Source organism: Acipenser ruthenus, chromosome 21 (genome assembly GCF_902713425.1).
Source record: "Acipenser ruthenus chromosome 21, fAciRut3.2 maternal haplotype, whole genome shotgun sequence".
In the NCBI taxonomy this organism is placed as follows: domain Eukaryota; kingdom Metazoa; phylum Chordata; class Actinopteri; order Acipenseriformes; family Acipenseridae; genus Acipenser; species Acipenser ruthenus.
This window is the reverse complement of record NC_081209.1, coordinates 5,064,313-5,081,284: the sequence shown is the minus strand read 5'-3', so window position 1 is coordinate 5,081,284 and position 16,972 is coordinate 5,064,313. Positions and strand designations below refer to the sequence as shown.

At 36.9% G+C, this 16,972-nt stretch overlaps 3 protein-coding genes across 7 annotated transcripts; 2 read left to right on the top strand and 1 right to left on the bottom strand.

Annotated features, from left to right (window-relative positions):
• The first annotated feature begins 121 nt into the window (after window positions 1–121).
• Window positions 122–7,037, top strand: LOC117426511 (arginine/serine-rich coiled-coil protein 2-like). Of its 4 annotated transcripts, none has more exons than XM_058994486.1 (10): window positions 122–279; window positions 1,055–1,214; window positions 1,391–1,431; window positions 3,150–3,337; window positions 3,765–3,917; window positions 4,061–4,183; window positions 4,437–4,507; window positions 4,823–4,878; window positions 5,326–5,415; window positions 5,748–7,037. In XM_058994486.1, exons 1-10 carry the CDS (start codon window positions 274–276, stop codon window positions 5,928–5,930), a joined length of 1,071 nt encoding a protein of 356 aa, XP_058850469.1. In that variant the 5' UTR covers window positions 122–273; the 3' UTR covers window positions 5,931–7,037. The 4 variants fall into 4 exon arrangements, with proteins under 4 accessions (XP_058850469.1, XP_033900048.3, XP_058850468.1 ...); XM_034044157.3 differs by having other exon boundaries at window positions 4,823–5,049; XM_058994485.1 differs by having other exon boundaries at window positions 4,820–4,878.
• Window positions 7,038–7,160: 123 nt separating this feature from the next.
• Window positions 7,161–10,238, bottom strand: LOC117428071 (uncharacterized). Of its 2 annotated transcripts, none has more exons than XM_058994483.1 (5): window positions 10,177–10,238; window positions 9,815–10,030; window positions 9,303–9,432; window positions 8,909–9,042; window positions 7,161–8,739 (listed from the first exon to the last, which is right to left on the bottom strand). In XM_058994483.1, exons 2-5 carry the CDS (start codon window positions 9,998–10,000, stop codon window positions 7,876–7,878), a joined length of 1,314 nt encoding a protein of 437 aa, XP_058850466.1. In that variant the 5' UTR covers window positions 10,001–10,030; window positions 10,177–10,238; the 3' UTR covers window positions 7,161–7,875. The 2 variants fall into 2 exon arrangements, with proteins under 2 accessions (XP_058850466.1, XP_034758362.2); XM_034902471.2 differs by having other exon boundaries at window positions 10,151–10,227.
• On the top strand, window positions 10,185–16,486 carry LOC117428070 (zinc finger CCHC domain-containing protein 8-like). Its single transcript, XM_058994482.1, has 14 exons — window positions 10,185–10,499; window positions 11,206–11,247; window positions 11,515–11,589; window positions 11,825–11,930; window positions 12,039–12,116; window positions 12,208–12,311; window positions 12,630–12,695; window positions 12,913–12,973; window positions 13,162–13,286; window positions 13,686–13,828; window positions 13,975–14,090; window positions 14,323–14,409; window positions 14,628–14,745; window positions 14,934–16,486. Exons 1-14 carry the CDS (start codon window positions 10,327–10,329, stop codon window positions 15,776–15,778), a joined length of 2,139 nt encoding a protein of 712 aa, XP_058850465.1. The 5' UTR covers window positions 10,185–10,326; the 3' UTR covers window positions 15,779–16,486.
• The last annotated feature ends 486 nt before the right edge of the window (window positions 16,487–16,972 follow it).

The following is a 16,972-nucleotide window of genomic DNA, read 5'->3' as shown; positions in this document are numbered from 1 at the left end:
GCATGGCTTTCCCATGGTTCTCCTTTTATAATTTACTGACTAGTGTTTCAGTATATTTAATAATCTGGGTCATTTTTAGTCTTTTGAATTGCTGCCAAAACACACATTTATAATAGCAGGGCGTATTCCTGTGTGCAAAAGTAACCAATCTCCCATAATGCAGCAGTACCTACACATCCGGCTGTTTGCTTTTGCTGCTTTGAGCTCAGAGAAGGTGGAGCGGAGCAGAGAAAGCTCGGATTTTACACATTTTATACCCCGCATAAAGCAAACATGGCGGTGAGTATATCGTACATGACACTTTGAAGCATATTAAAACGATAGTTCTAGTTCAATACGTGGTATTTTGCGGAAAAGAAAGGAGAATATCTATGTAAGACATCTCTGGCAAAGAAGATGGCGTCATGGCAGCCATGTCGAGAGCTTTGTTTTGTACATTAGAGGCAGAAAGGCCGTTCTCGAACTTTCTGCGAAAAATCCTCCATAAATAAAGTTGAAACGGACCACCGAAGTGTGGGTGGATTTGATTGCATTTGAAATGTTTTAGATAAGGGTCGTTTTTAAATACGCGAAGTGATTTTCATGATAAAAACAAACAAACGGACAAACGAAAAAACCCACACAGGCCACTTCGGTTTGCCAGCATCTGCACCGGACACAATAACCAATCGTTTTTTTTTAGTTTCAGTTGCTTGTCAAACCGTTTCCTATATCTCCTGTTTATCAATATAGTTGGTTATTGTACCAGTGGTCCTCCATTTGTTTCAGAAGTGTTTGTTCCATTCTTAGATATTAAATAAACGTTATTAGCCGCAGTGTACTATAAGTAAATAAATAAAGCTTTTGTGCTCGCTGATGCTAAACAGTAAAACATGAAACGGTATAAACTTCTATGCATTTTGGAGTCTGTTTCCATTGCTGTTTTAAAAGTCTTTATCTTCCACTTTCAAGTGGTCTGATTTTTATTATCCACCAGAGAAAACACACGTGACCAATGGATAATAAATAAATCCATTTTATTTTTATTGATGTATTTGTTTAATTATAAACTCAGGCAAGTGATACAGATCAGGAGAGGTCATCGGTGAAGAAATCATCCCCAGACTTGGATAAGAAGGACAGCACAGAATCCTCGAAGTATTCAAGAAATTCAAAGCATCACCATTCAAGATCTCGTTCACGATCAAGAGACAGGGACAGAAAGAGAAAGTCGAGTATGTGAATATAATAAACCACCAAATGTTGCATTCTTGATGTGTTCTAAAATAAAGCAATATATTGTACATCTGTATCTACACCTGTTCTGAATGGTCCTGCATTGGTGATAGATCTGTTCTAAAATAGTGACAGTATGATTTCTAATTCCATTCTACTTCTGTATTCTCATCAGATGACAAGAAGCACAAGCGAAGCTGCAGCAGGAGCAAAGAGGTAATTACATTTTTGTAACTTTAGGTTATGAAATAAGTCACTTAAGTTAGATTTCATTACCTACCGTATTTTAAATATCATATCCAAGTAATGTAATATGAAAGTACATGGTAAGTACCAAACACAAATTTGAGACAAACTTTAGCATAAATAACAAATCTGGTAATTGGGGAATCAGGTAACGCATGATTGCATTCAGCAACATGAAGGTAAAGAGAGATATTTATTTTTGCTTTTTTATTTAGTTTTTATGATTTTTAAACATAAAAACCTCCCAATGTTCTTGTTAAATAACTGTAATTTTGAAAACCTAGAAAATGACATCTTAGTTGGTGGTTAAGTATTTAGTATAGGAGCGTTTTTTGAAAAGTAACTATTGTATATAGATCACATGATAACATTTCTGTAATAAATCATACTCAGCGTGCTAATGCACGAAGAGACACAGTGAACTGAAGACGCTGCAGACTCAGATAGCAAAATTATATGCCTACTTCCTGAAAAGGTAACTATCAGTCATTCAAACTCATATTTAACCTTCTTTGAAAAAGACCTTGGTTAAACATTGAAATCAGTGATGTTCTGGTAAATTTAAAGAGGTAAAACTGCTGTCTAACAAAACTAATTGGCCTACAACATTTGTTGTCAATCTTCCTTCATTATTACAGCAGGAACAGCCTTCTGTCATGTACCAGTATATGTGTATAATTACAGAAAATAGGAACTTGTGGCCATTAAGAGGTACACAAGAAGCCAGAATATGCAGTAATTTATACAACCCTAACTCTGCCCCTCAAAGGAAAAAGAAAATGCTGTGAAAACTACAAGTACAATTGGAACTGTTAGAATAAAGTTTGTACGTTGATGGGCTTCATGTACACGTTAGAATATTTCTATGTTAATCTGACAATGTTATTATTAATTTGTCATTTAGCAGACACTTTTATCCAAAGCGACTTAGACTGGGGTGAACTATGCATCAACAATTGCTGCTGCAGAGTCGCTTACAATAGCACCTCAGTTTTATGTCTCATCCGGAGGATTTGATGTGATTTGAACTTTAAACTATGTAACCCATTAATATCTACTTAGTGGGGACACGTCACCAGTAATTTCTTCAAATCCACCAGTTTCTTTTGTGGTATAGTGGCATCACTTATCAAAAAATGGATCTATTGAGACTCTGAAATAGGTACATACCAAATTTTACACAGCTTAAGATTTTTGTTCTTTATATAAAAAAAAAGTCTGGACGATACCATTAATTAAAATGCCTATTACCATCAAGATCTTATAGCTGGGTAAAATACTTTATATTAAAATAGAGGCAGGACAGTGCACTGGTTTGGGGTATGTCGAACCAGTGTTTTTCATTTCAGATGTTTTTTTAATTATCATTTTTGTAAAAGAAAAAATCATTTGTTTTGGGTCAGGTGAAAATTAAAGGCAAATATAGTGGGCAAACCCAATGAGAGAGAGAAAAAAAAAACTCCTATTTTTGCACTTTAAAACATGAATAAGGGTAATTGAGGTTGTTTGAAACAATATTCACATCATACTAGTAAAAGCTTTCTTAAATCAAACTTTGATTTGGGGGGTGGGGGGTACAAGGGAGTGACTTGATACTTCACTACATGCCTGAGTTGCTATTTTTCCATTTTCATACTAACTCTTTTTGTTGCACTATTTTCCTGAAAGAACCAAATTCTTCTTAACAGGCACGAAGAAGAGACTCTGAAGACAAATCTTCCAAATCGCACAAGTCTGAAGACCAACATGATAGGGAACACGTCACAGAGAAGGGACGGGAAAGGCTGAGTTCTGAAAACGGAGAAGACAGGCACAGGCGGAAAGAAAAGAAATTGTCAAGAGGTAGAAGCTTATCCAGATCTCGATCAAGGGAAAGGCGAGTACAAGTTTAGGATCTGCAAGTTCATTGAGCTGCAAAATCATTTGTTTTCTTGGTTTCACACAAAACACAACTTCTTATGCCCCCCCCCCCCCCCCCCCCCATTGCATGCATGTTGACCACCACTAAGAAAATACTCTGGCATTCTAACACCTCATAGGCATGCAAGCTATACATTCAACAAGTGGACCGTCAAGGAGCTTTAAAATGACATTTGCATTGAAAACAAAACAAAAAAAAAAACATGATATGGTCTATGTGAATAGTTGTTCTTGATGATGGACTAGCTAGACTAAGGACAACAAATACTGGTAAGATATACTGGTCACTGGTCAAGTGAAAATAAAGTTTGCTAATTGTACATTGGTACAATCTTTACAGGAAAATTGAGGTGAACTGTAATTTTGTTTTGCAAATCTTTTAGACGGCATCGCAGCAGAAGTCGAGACAGGAAGAAATCCCGGTCCAGAAGCAGGGAGAAGCGATCAAGAAGTAGAGACCGAAAACGGCGTGTCAAGTCACGCTCGCGGTCCCGATCCAAACACAGGCACAGAAGCAGAAGCAAGAGCAAAAGCCGGTGAGTTTAAAGCTGCATTTTGCTTCATAGAGAGAGAAATATCTCAATCAGTGCACTTCCATTATACTATGGCTGTTTTTATTGTTAACACTTTACTTGCTACATTGTTTGAATAATTTTTACATACTGCTTTAATATTGCAGAGAGAGGAAGAAAAGAACCGAAAAAGCACGTCGATACAGCAGGAGTCGGAGTAGGACTGCAAGTCCACCTGCTTTCCGAGGCCGTAACACTGCAATGGATGCACAGGAAGCACTAGCTAGAAGGTACTGCAATTTAGATTCTGTGTTATGTAGGATGTTTTGTGTTTTGTTTTTTTTGATTTGTAAGAAGTTTGATTCCTGCTTTTTTGAAGACATGCCTCCTACAATGTGTTTATTTCAAACTATAAATATCGTAAGTAGGCAATACATGAACATTTTCAGCCAAGAAGACTAATGTGCTTTAAAAATATTTATTTATTTATTTATTTATTTATTTATTTATTTTTTTATTTTTTTAACAAAACTGGTTTCGTAGGTTGGAAAGAGCCAAAAAATTACAAGAACAGAAGGAGAAGGAAATGGTAGAGAAACAAGAGATTGTTGCCGGTAAGAAATTATTTTTCTATAGTGTGTATTTGACCGCTTTATCAGGTCATGTTGTACAGACTTGCTGTAAAATAATTATAAAAGGGATTGATAAAGTGTATTTAAATTCCAGATTGCTTTTTCAAGTAATCACTTAGTCATAATAGTGGTCAAGTTCCATTACTGGTATTGTCCATTAAAAATGAACTGCCACATTGTTTTAACTTCTGGCCACTTCAGATATCCATCAGTTGTGATGAAGTGCAGTACCATTGTTTACGGTTTAACCGTGTACATGCTAGAAGTTGATCTTTTGTATGTGTTTCCGTGTAGCAGTAGCTACTGGAGGATCTGTTCTGAACGTCGCAGCACTCCTTGCTTCTGGAACTCAGGTGACTCCTCAAATAGCAATGGCTGCACAGATGGCAGCATTGCAGGCCAAAACACTGGCTGAGACTGGAATAGCTGTTCCTAGCTACTATAACCCAACAGCAGTTAACCCAATGAAGTTTGCTGAGCAAGAAAAGAAAAGGAAAAAGCTGTGGCAAGGAAAAAAAGAAGGGGTTTGTAATATACTACTGTTATCAAGTGACTTAAAGCACTGTATTTGAATAAATGCCAGGTAGATGCCAAAATGTAATGCGGTTTAAAGTTATTCACTTTCAGTAGTGAAAACAAAAAAGTAGTTCAGTGATAAATCTTTCAACAATACTTGTATAATCTAAATGATATAAATCAAGGTGAGGGCATCTGCAGGTTTTGTGTTTTTGCTACTTTTGTCTTTTTAGTTTTTGTTTGCCCTTAAGACAAATTAATCTATTTTATTTTGGTCTTTTTAGGACAAATCACAGACTGCTGAGTTGTGGGAAAAGCTTAACTTTGGGAACAAGGACCAAAATGTTAAATTCCGAAAGCTCATGGGCATAAAAGTAAGTATTGTGGTTGCTGAAAGGGTGAATCTACACTTCTGGTTAAATTTCATATATCTGAGTTGCATATGTTTAAACCGCTACTGTTTGAACAGTTTCTAACTATGAAAAGGATTATTATTAGTCTTCCATTCATAACTACACATGGTAGAGAAATGCACTTTTTTCCCCTCCCAGTGTGCTTTGCTTACTTGAATGGATTGTAAATCAGAAACATTTTCAATTTACAAGCTTAAATTGTATATCTCTGTTTGTGTTGCCTTTGCCAAATCATTGTAGCTTAATGTTTAGCAGTATGACTAATTTTGTTGATTTTTGTGCTGATTTCGCAGGGTGAAGATGAAATTCCAGCTCCAACCATAACTGACGAGGAAGGTTTAAGAACTCTGAAGCAACAGGAGGAAGTTTTCAGGAATCTGGATGTGCAGTACGAAATGGCACGCTCACAAACGCACACACAGAGAGGAATGGGACTAGGTTTTGGGTCTTCAATGAGAGGAATGGATGCAGTTTAATACCTTTGCATTCTGCCTATTTTGCATAGCTTTTTGACAACGCTGGAAACTTTGTAAAAGCTTTGTGTTCTGATGTAAAGTCCTAGAAAAAGCTAGTAGCCTAGCTTGCATGGTTGTTGCATTGGGTATATAATTTATTGAAGAAAAAATTCACATTAACATTCATTTGTAAATAACTTGCCTGTGATGTTGGTATCAACTCGGCAACCAGTTTCTGTACATCTTTTAAAAGTTATGCAATGGTTGTTTAAAAAAATCCACTTGGAGGAGGAGGAGGAGATATCAATAGAGCTTTGAAAATCCTTGCGTTTCCTACATTGTCTCTCTGCTTTTTTTGTACTAAAACTTGTACAGATCGTTTCATTTGTTGAAATGTGAATGGAACATTGTGGCAATGTAAAGTTTAATGGTTCAGTCAAAATTACTGTTTGAATTGCCAAATGGCACGTTACCCAGCGTGAATCCATCTGGGTAATAAAACAAGTGATTATTTTATTTTTTTGTAGTTTGTGGAGTATTTGTACAAATGTACAGTATTTAAGGAAAATCTCCAGTCTGGAGGAGATTAAACCTGGGAAATAATCAAATGTAAACCAGAGCTCCAAACCTTTGATCAAGTAGCATTCTGGTGCTAAATTTACTCTTGATGGTGGAGTTAGAAATGTACAAAAAAGTTAAGCAAATGCATGATAATAGCTCTTGTAAATAGTGTTTAAGTATAATTTCAGAATACCAAACTTTCCGTTTCAATTGATGTTATGGCCTCTGTGTGTGCAATTGTCTTCAAAACTGAATATGTCTCACCCTGTAGTTTTAACTTTTTATACATTTTTGGGGGGAATTCATTCTGTTATTGTTTTGTTATTTTAAAACCAAGCCACTTATTAATCTGAAAATAAATGCTACGTTGCCAGGACTTGAATGTCTTTGATGTCACCTTAAGTCAGTTGGATATTGCTTGTGATACTTGGAAGTATTTAAAAATAGATTGCCCTAAAGTATATTATGTATATTAAACCTTCTTTTAGAAGATCTTGCTGATTCCATTCTCAAGTATGGTGCTTGTAAGGCTTTTAAGTGGTCAGCCAATAAACGGGCTTCAAAGGAGGGTGTATTTTTTTTCTCTGTAATCTTAGTGAATTGGGATTTTAGAATATAAAATGGGCCTACATAAAACTACACCAGTAAAATAATAAATGTTTTACATCTCAACATTGCTTTATTAAAAAAGTACTGTTATTTTTTGTTTAGGTCATAAAACATTACATCTTTAAAACAGAACAAGTCTATAACTTAAGCATCCATAGTATGTGCCACCTTATACACCTGATATCAGATTTGAGTAACAGGCACTTACGTATTTGAGTGGTTATAGGAAAACCTTAAATGGAATTATATATATATAGTAACAAAGCTGCACTCACTCACGTTCTTTTGCCACTTTAAAAACACTGACTCAACACAAGATTTAAGTTTTTCAGTGTGTTTGCACTCTTTATTGTTTACAAAAACAAATAAAAACAAACTCCCATCTTGGCACACTAACTAAACTTTTGTGGTTTCCTAAACGAAACACTGGACGGCTAAGCCGTATCCCAGTTACAAAAACAATTCTTCCAACACACAAACAAAAAGGTTTGCACACTACCTTTTCATTACTCAACACAGGAACACACAGCTTGCCTCAGCCTGGCACACAGCCCTGACTGCAGAGTTTCGTTACCCTGATGGGAGCCAGGTGTACCACCTCCTGGCTCACCTCTGTGGCATTCTGGGAGATGTAGTCCTTTAACCGCTCCTGGACAACTCTTCTCCCCCTAGTCTGCCACTATCATATATATATATATATATATCTTTACACAGTATTACAAAATAGTATTAATATTTTGCTAAACATCGGTGGGGGGTGGGGGGTTTCACAAAACACCCATTACTTTACAGGCATTTATTTGCATATTAGACTAGAATATAATACATGTGCAACTCCAGTAATAAGGTTGTGATTAGCAAATTCTAATATGAGAAGCAGTATGGGATATTCACTGTGCCGTTTCCATGAAGCAGAGTCATCGCTTAGACCCATCCAGTTCATTAATAGTACCCTCATAGACTCAGGAAACAACTCGCTAACCAGTTCCTCCGCTGGTGGCAGATCTGTAATCCTATCTATGTGGTTTTCTTTGAACTCCTCAATTTGTTTGCTAATGCAGGCATTTGCAGAACTGAACTTCTGTCCTAGCCAGCTGCTAACTGTATGAAGCAAGGGACTGTTGTAAACCGAAGTAACGTTGGTTTCAGGGTTTTGCTCTTGGTGTAATTTATATGTCGCCTTTAAAATTTGCAATATAATATCTGACACTTTCTCTTCATTGGTGACTCTGCTTATTAGTTGATCTATGTAGTCCAGCAAAAGCAGGACAACTCCAGATTTTTCTTTCTGCATATCTGTAACTGAGTTCTGTAACAAACGTTCTAACGTTTTGATTTTTCGTGAAACCTGATGTTGGGGGCTAGAAGATTTTTCAGCATCATCATCTTCTGGCCTGCAGTAGGTATGGTCAACCTTAAACTGAGCGTAATTCGAGAGAGATGCTGTCACTTCGCATGAAACGATGGGATCAGTCTCAATTGCTGGGTCGTCTTCTATTAAGTATGAATTTAGTTGTGAAACATTTTCTATCTGTAATCTGGTCAAACACTCCTGGTTGTAGTGTCCAACAACATCTTGTGTTTGAATCCCACCCAACAGTAACTCCATGTTGTACGACTGGTTGAGAAGACCATCATTTATTCTAGATCTCCATAGCTCCTAGCGGAGAGAAAAACTATTAGGGATCTGTTAAGAATATCTCCACTAAAACAGCCGTACCATTTTAAGTTTGTTAAACAATTTTTCATAGGGTATAAAAAATGCATGCTGATGTTAATATAGTTATCAGACTGCCATACTACCATCCACACAAAATCAAATACAGTACCTGGAAGTTTTCTAAGACCAGCAGCTGTTCTTCTTTGCTGTACATTTCAAAAGCAACACGGAACAACCCCTGAATACTGTAAAACCATAAGCTGTTCATTCCACTCGCTAGCCTCAATCCATGAACTCGGAAGTCTGAAAGGCAAGAGGACCATGCAGAATGTCAATTGCTGGCAAGCAGTTACTGCTTACAACTTATTCAGGGATAAACGATGAAAAGGACAGTAAAATTAAAACGTGGTTAAGAACCTGGTGACAAAACTTGAACCACCCAAATTCACCAAACGGAGAACCATGAAACTGTTTTTACAGTGTTAGTTTATGAATGTCACATTCATAAAATACATTTTAGTCAAGCATACATTAGGAAATAAAAGGAGACGTTGGATATTTACCAGCAGAAAAAATAAGTTTAGTAGCTAATCCCTTCTTTGCAAATTTTGCATGAAACCTTGGGTGATTCTCTGTGCGGATTCCTGTTTTTGAGAATAAATCAGCGCCAAGAAAAAGTGGGACCATGTTCTCCTGAAAAAAAAAAGTTTACAAATGAACAACTGAAGAATCAAGGTGTACTTAATAATAATAATAATAATAATAATAATAATAATAATAATAATAATAACAGTGTCTTGCCACCACATCTTGAGCTGCAGTCTTCTATAATTATGTTTTTACTGTGCATGTCTGTCAAGACCTCATTTAAGGTCACATATAAAATATTTGTGCTAGTTTTGGACAAAACAGTAAGTGGAAAAAAAAACAAAAACATGTTATTGCTGTAGATGCTTTTCTTTGAAATAATCATTTTACACGCTCTGTAAAGATTTGACTCTATAAAGTGCAACAGCAACACAGCGTGTGCGGTAAAAGAAAGGTGCAATAAGTTGCAACAAAAGACAAAGCATACCTCTGCATCACACGTCTTACACAATTTAAAAGCATTGGCGGCCGACAGATATAAACACCTAATGCTCATTAAGCCAGTGCTCCACTGTGGCAAATACAAGGTGGTGACTTTCGAGGTCATTTTGGGAAGAAGCAATCCTCTCTCTCTCTCTCTCTCTCCCTCTCTTACTGTGACAGTCTGCGGCATCAATTGTAACCGGCACTGCAGTCCTTCATCCTAGGTTGTAAACACAAAAGTTATTTTCAGCTGCATTTTTTAAAAAACGATGTTGTTTAATTTCAGAGTAACGTGATAATACACATCACAAATTAGTTCAAACTTAACAGTATACATTACTTTGAGACAACCAGAGCAGTACTCACCCCTGCTATCCCCGTCAGTCTGCCTTCACTCTGCGTCCACAAAACAGAAACCTATCGCTTCTCCTGTTCATCAGTTGGACCCATCAGCCAATCAGCGACATTCTGCTGCTAACTTTGACCCTCTCAACTCTAACCCACAGAAAGACAAAGATGGCGGAGGTGGATTTTGGGTGCAGCGAGCTTTTCCAGCAACTCGATGAAGACAAACCGGCAGCCACTCACATTCGGTTCGAAGATGCCCGGGAAAGTGAAGACGAAAGCCAAGGACTGCGAGAGAGGCTGGAGGAATGCGAGGAGACGGTGGCCCGCTTGAAAGAGGAGAATATCCTTTCTCGGCGAAACGGAACACAACAAACAAGCCAGCAGGGCCTACACAAGACTAGGACTATGAAAAAGGGAAATCAAATCCTACCGCCCACTGATCCATTGGTCTGTTTCTCGTACCGTTTATCATGGCATAGAAGCAACCCATAAACACATTATCATTTAAATAAGAAACAACTACTTTTTTAAAATGCTTGTTCTATTTTGCGTCATGTCATGTTGTTATGTAAACCAAGTGCAATAGATGTCACGCATTGTTGGAGCTAGAATGAAATTATAATGTTTTACTGTAGTCTACCATATATTTAGCCTGATTTTTTATCAACAGTATAGTAACTAGACCCGTTTTTTTCGAACGCTGCTGTTTATATAACATATTTTTAGTTTATTACAGTAATATCCATAAACAGATGCTTTGTAATCTATAATATAGTCATGTACCCTCTTATTGTTTCTGAGACCTAATAGTATCCACCTGGATTTGTACTGGTCGTTCATGCAGATTCATTCCTATTCAATTCGTAGATCTAAAATGTTCAAAGAAATAGAAGATTCTGTGAACACTGTGTTTATTTCTACATAGTGTTAGTAATTCAGGTTTGCTCATTACATTTGAGAAAGTAAGGTAGTAGCTTAGTTACTTGGTTAGAACACACTAGTGTTCGCCATGCCAACATAAAACCATTCCTTAACAGCCAGTTTACACCAGGAACTGAAGAGAAAATTGAACATTTTGACCAGACCAAGGTAAGTCCAATATCTGACACTAAATTTAGTAATTTATCACCTTTTCTTCAACCTGCATATTTTACAATTAAGACATATTTTTATAAGTAAATAAACCAAGCCATATCCATATATAGATATAGATATATAAATTGATTTTTAAAATGTACCTTCTTTTCCCATTAGTTACACTGTGTGCAATCTGGGCTAGTTTTAGTATATGTTTATTTTCCTAAGCACTTGTGTGACTGGTTCCTGTTGGTTGAAATTCTTGTCATTTTCTTTAAGTGGAATTGAAGTGGAAGAATCCAGTCTTGATGGACCTCTACTACAGATTTTATTTACCAACAATGCAATCTCCAAGTAAGTTTTTTTTTGTTTTTACTAAAATAATGTGTGCATTCTAATGTTTATGTACAGTATATACATCATTTTAGACTACAGTATATGTGCAACTATTTAATGCAGAAACATCACATGAAGGACATTCATTTCACAGCCATAATGACAGTACACAGGCCAAGATTGCATTCCATATTTGTTATTCTTAATGTTTTGGCGATACTTGAAAGTTTTTACTTAATGTTTTTGTTTTCAGACAATACCACCAAGAAATTGAAGACTGTATTTTCAGTTTAGTTCAGAAGTATCAGGAACAGTCAAAAAATGACACAGAAAAAGCTTCCTTTGATGTCAAACCTCAGGTACCTGTAATGTATCGCTTGCTAATGGAGGTTGTGTTAAGCATCCATGCACCTTGTGACATGGATCAATAATAAGGGAATGCTAAAACATCTTTCTTCTTCTTCTAGCCATCAAGTTTTATTCTGGAAGAGAACCATAAAGTGAAAACTGCAAATACAGTCAAGAAAATCAAAGATGCTTTTAGTGTAAGTTGATGCCATGTTGCGCATGTGGACACTGTCAGATGTAATTGCTATTCGTGCGCTTTTAAAACTTTTTGTTCGTTTTGTTTTGCAGGTAGTGGGAAGTGTTCTTTATTTTACCAATTTTTGTCTTGACAAACTTGGGCAGCCTTTGTTGAGCGAGAATCCACAACTGACAGACGGATGGGAAATACCCAAGTATCCTATAATAAGTGTAGACTTGCATCTGCACTCCTTTTTAAATTTTTTTGCAGGTCTCTTTTTCCATTAAACAAACAAACAAATAAATAAAATACTTACCATTCAAGTTAAGTTGCACAACAGGCCCATTCTTTTAAGTCTCAGTCCTGTAGAACATTATACAGTCATTATTTTTCACTAACTATTTTCTAATTAAGTGCTTAAGATACATACTATACTTTTGCAAGATTTAAATAAAAACATCTTTCAGTAATATGTGCCATTGTTATAAAATAAATTATACTCACCACACGTTCCTGAATGTGCACTGCAAAGATACCAGCAAGTCTTCAGTCAAGTTATTTCCGTAGATGGACAGGAGGTGCAAATAAAGGATAAAAGGTAATTTAATTGTCTTTAGTCAAACTGAATTCTTTAATTTACTTTATGAAGGTATAGTGTGGTTAGCAGTAGTGGATGTTGCATCAACATCATTGAGGCTACCAAATGCTTTAAAACATCATTTTTGTCTGATGTCACAGACCTAGATTAGCAGTGTATAATTTGTGAGAAATAGCATGCAGTACTGTTTTGTAAATTCTCTCTCTTTATGCTGCAGACCCAAGCCTTGTTGCTTCAACTGTGGTTCAGACTTGCACCAGTTAAAGGACTGTCCAAAGGTAAAGTAATCTATACTCCTTTACCACTTTAAAGATGTCTAATTCTGTAAGATGTAATTAAGGTTTTGTTTTGCCTGTTTTATGAGTTAATACAAATGTAAAGTTAAGGTTTAAAAATACTCTAGACAGAATATATATTTGATAGACTTTCTGTTGTGAACACAGTAATAAAAGTTTGTTTTTGTAAGCCGAGGGACTTTGCCCGAATCAGTGAAAAAAGGAAGGAGTTATCTCAAAACAGCAATCAAAACAGTTACCAGCGGTATCATGCTGATGAAGAGAGATTTGGAAAATACAAAGCAGGAACAATAAGGTAAAGAGTGAAGCTTCACTGAGGAATGTGTGAGCACTGTTTATATTCTAGTACCTTTTACAGACAGTTTTAAGATGTTGTGCAACACATCTGGTAGCAATTTCATTGTGTTCTGTTGAGGACCAGACCTGCAAAGTAAATCATTCTCTGGAACTAAAATATATAAATAAAATCAGTTTTCCATACAGCAACAGAAAACAAAAGCACAGCAGGTTTATACTTGAGTAAATTTACTTAACATCCATTAAAATATCAGGTCTTAAAAAAATGAATATAAAATTGGTTTCACCTCCCCCTTTTACATTTTTCTTAATGCTACAGTGACTCTCTCCTTACAGTGTCAACTAGAACATTTCAGGACATTAACATTTTTTTTAATGTTAATTTTGATATTTGCAGTGCAGAACTGCAAACTGCCCTGGGTATTCCTGAAAACTCCCTCCCTCCATTCATATACCGCATGCGTCAGCTGGGATATCCTCCAGGGTGGCTGAAGGAAGCAGAGATGGAGAATTCTGGACTAGCTTTGTATGATGGAAAAGGTCATTGCTTTTGGTAGTTTTATTACTAGTAACAGTATGTGTGTGTGTGTGTGTGTATGTATATGTATAAACAATATTGATTAATGCGATTTGGTCTATTTCATACTGTTATTTTTTATTTTACCTTTTTATTTTTTTATATATAGATGATGGAGGAATGGACAAGGATAAAAATGACCAGAGCAGACAAGTCTCTTATGATGTCTCTAAGCTGATCGATTTCCCTGGATTCAATGTTCCAGCTCCAAAACGAATGCTTGATGTTAGTAGTAGTTTTTTTCTTTCTTTTTTAAATGTGTTTGTATCTCCCTAAATGTATTTCAAGCCCATAAACAAAACTAGTAAGAGTTGGGTTGGGATGTTATACTTTTGAGTGTTCTCAGTAAGGATTCCATGTATTGCGAGGTTATTCGGAGAGTGAACCAGTATGAAATATATAGTGACACCTTTTAAAATGTAAATTCAAACAAAATATTTTCTTTGCTATGTTCTAGGAATGGAGTTCATACAATTCAATCCCTATGCAGCATAATCATTTGAAGGAATGCTTTGCAACCTACCTGTCTAGTAACTATCCAGAGGTAAATAGTGCTCCAGTAATATTACATGTGTTGTGTAAACTTTAACTGCTTTGAAACCAGCTGTGTGCTGTTCCTGCAGTTTTACCTGAGTGTTCTGTGCTTGCAGTCATTTTTTTGCTGTCAGTTGTATTCCAATGTGCATAGTTGTGGGAAATCTAAGTTATGGTCATTTTTAAAATGCCTCTGTAAACTCAAGTCTTAATTTGTGTTTTCTACAGCCTGGTTCAAGTTCCAACAAAAGAGCTTATGAATCAGATTCAACCCCTTGCAACCCCAAAAAGCGAAGATCGGATATAAATGAGACAGTAATGTGTTTGGACATGGACGTTGATTCAGGTATTTATTTCACTAACATAAGAACTGTCAAATGTTCTATCCTGTAGCAAGCATTATACAAATATAATTAACAAGTTTACAGACTGTTTTTGCATAATACATTAACCAAACTATTCCCACAGTGTCTTGTGATGGTGCTTAATTTTGTTACATTTCTGTATGTTAACTTCTAGCTTCTATCTCTACAGGCTCTGAAACGCCTCATAGTTCCCAGGGCTACGACAATTTCCGTTTTCAGCCCCCACTCCCCCCCGGGTCTCCAGCAATGAGTACCCTGCCCCCTCTGCCCCGCGGAACACCTCCTGGCACCCCTCCTAACTTCGTTCCTCCTCCGCCCCTCACCCCCACCCCTCCCCCGCTTCCCAAGGGCACTCCGCCCCCCACCCCCACCAACGGCTCCCCGGCAGTGCAGCCACACGTGGTGGACGACTCTACAGATGCAGACGCCTTGACCCTGGAGGAGCTGGAGGAGCAGCAGAGGCTGATCTGGGCTGCACTTGAGAACTCGGAGACCACTACCAACAGCGACTCGGAGACCCTCGCAGACACCCCCCTCACCGGCACGTCGCAAACCTCCTCGCCCTCGAGGAACGACACCGAGGCAGTCGCTCGGGAGGCAGGAGAACTGAAATTGGAGGCTGCCGATACTACTGTCAAAGATGGGGACAAGGAATCGGAGAAGCCAGTACCTGCAGTTGAAAGTATCAGCTCTGTGGTTGCTGACAGCACTAGCAACTCCACTGACAGTTACGAGGTCCCAATGGAAATAAAGGAAGAGCCAGTGTGCATAGGAGCTTCAGAGTCCCCGAGCAGCAGCACAGCACTTGAGGCAGGCAATAGGACTGATGAGGAGGCCAGAGATGGCTCTGAGATAGTCGGGTTTGTCCCTCACAGGAGTAATTTTGCTGCTGGAATAACCCCCTTTGAAGACACTGGGGAATACACTAATGTTGCTAAAACCACAGGAGTCTACCTCAAACTAAGAGACTTGCTGAAAAGTTCCCCAAGAAACCAAACAAAAGCAAAAAATTAACATCTTAAAATTGGCAAAACCAGTGAGCAGCTGAATGCAGAAATCCAGGGATTTGTAATAAATAAATCCCTGTATGTTGGGCTTTTTTTTATTTTTTATGGACCATTTCAAACTTTGTTTTAATTTTCTATTATTATGATGTAAGGCTTGTGGTTTAGAATTAATCTGCAGTTAACAGATGATCGCAGTAACAAAAAAAACTAAAAAGGACATAAGCTTGGTGTTTATTGACTAAGATTCCACAGTCAAGAAGACGTGTTATAGTAAGTTAAACGTCCCTTACTTTTTTGTAAACATCTAAATGTCTTTTCAGATTGCCAGAAGTTCACTATCTGATCACCAATGTTATGGTATGTGTAAGTAACTTTCTTTTTGAAATTGCTGAGTAATGATTACCTCCATTTGTTAGGCAAAAAGCAGCGTTTTATATGCTTGCTGTTGATTCTGGCTTTATACAATCACCTAGACGCGACGTTCTGTGGATATGGTGTTTAACGGTATGTTTTAAATGTTACACATTTTTAAAACTTTTTTTTTTTTCCTATTTTCCACTCAATTAAAAAAAGATATCAGGGATTTCTAACACTGACTCTCTGTCCTTCAGGTATTTTTAAATATTTTCACAAAGGCCCTTTTTAATGTCCCTCTTGACTTTGTAAATTGTACTCTTCTATGGTACAATGTTTAATAAACTTTTTTTTATATATATATGCAAGATTATGCTGACACATGCTTTGTTTGAAACATCCAGAGAAGGTGTGCTTCATATAAATTCTAGTCTTGAGTAGGAGCACTGAGTCTCATAGGCACATGTGCTGCAACAATACTCGGTTCGTTAGTCTATAGCTTGAGTAGAATTGAACAATAAATCTGATTGAGCATAAACATAGTGACAAGTCCATGAATGTGTTTTGTTTTTTTTTTATAAGTTTGTTGAGATACTATAATCTACACATAGCGTGGACTTGTATTAATTACAGCAAGACAATATTAAGTAGATCACTGTAGGATACAAGAAGGCAGAAGAGGGTGCCAGATCTCTCCGCAGAACACAATAATACCCAGCATGTACTTTAGGATTAGGTCATTGTTAGGTAATAATTGTGGGGATCAGGGTGAAGGTGAATTCCTGTTTTTCAATTCCAATTCCTTTTTAAAATCAGTTCCAATTCTCATTCCCTTTTAATCCATTCC

Excerpts from the sequence above, each read along its gene's own strand:
- LOC117426511 (XM_034044156.3), top strand. Across the intron at positions 1,432-3,149 it reads GCTGCAGCAGGAGCAAAGAG|GCACGAAGAAGAGACTCTGA; the intron begins GTAATTACATTT and ends TCTTCTTAACAG. Across the intron at positions 5,050-5,325 it reads GGCAAGGAAAAAAAGAAGGG|GACAAATCACAGACTGCTGA; the intron begins GTTTGTAATATA and ends TGGTCTTTTTAG.
- LOC117428070 (XM_058994482.1), top strand. The coding sequence starts at position 10,327 with ATGGCGGAGGTGGATTTTGGGTGCAGCGAGCTTTTCCAGCAACTCGAT. Across the intron at positions 11,248-11,514 it reads AACATTTTGACCAGACCAAG|TGGAATTGAAGTGGAAGAAT; the intron begins GTAAGTCCAATA and ends ATTTTCTTTAAG. Across the intron at positions 12,312-12,629 it reads GACGGATGGGAAATACCCAA|ATACCAGCAAGTCTTCAGTC; the intron begins GTATCCTATAAT and ends TGCACTGCAAAG.
- LOC117428071 (XM_058994483.1), bottom strand. The coding sequence starts at position 10,000 with ATGCCGCAGACTGTCACAGTAAGAGAGGGAGAGAGAGAGAGAGAGAGA. Across the intron at positions 9,433-9,814 it reads GTAAGACGTGTGATGCAGAG|GAGAACATGGTCCCACTTTT; the intron begins GTATGCTTTGTC and ends TTTTTTTTTCAG. Across the intron at positions 9,043-9,302 it reads TAAACTTATTTTTTCTGCTG|ACTTCCGAGTTCATGGATTG; the intron begins GTAAATATCCAA and ends CTTGCCTTTCAG.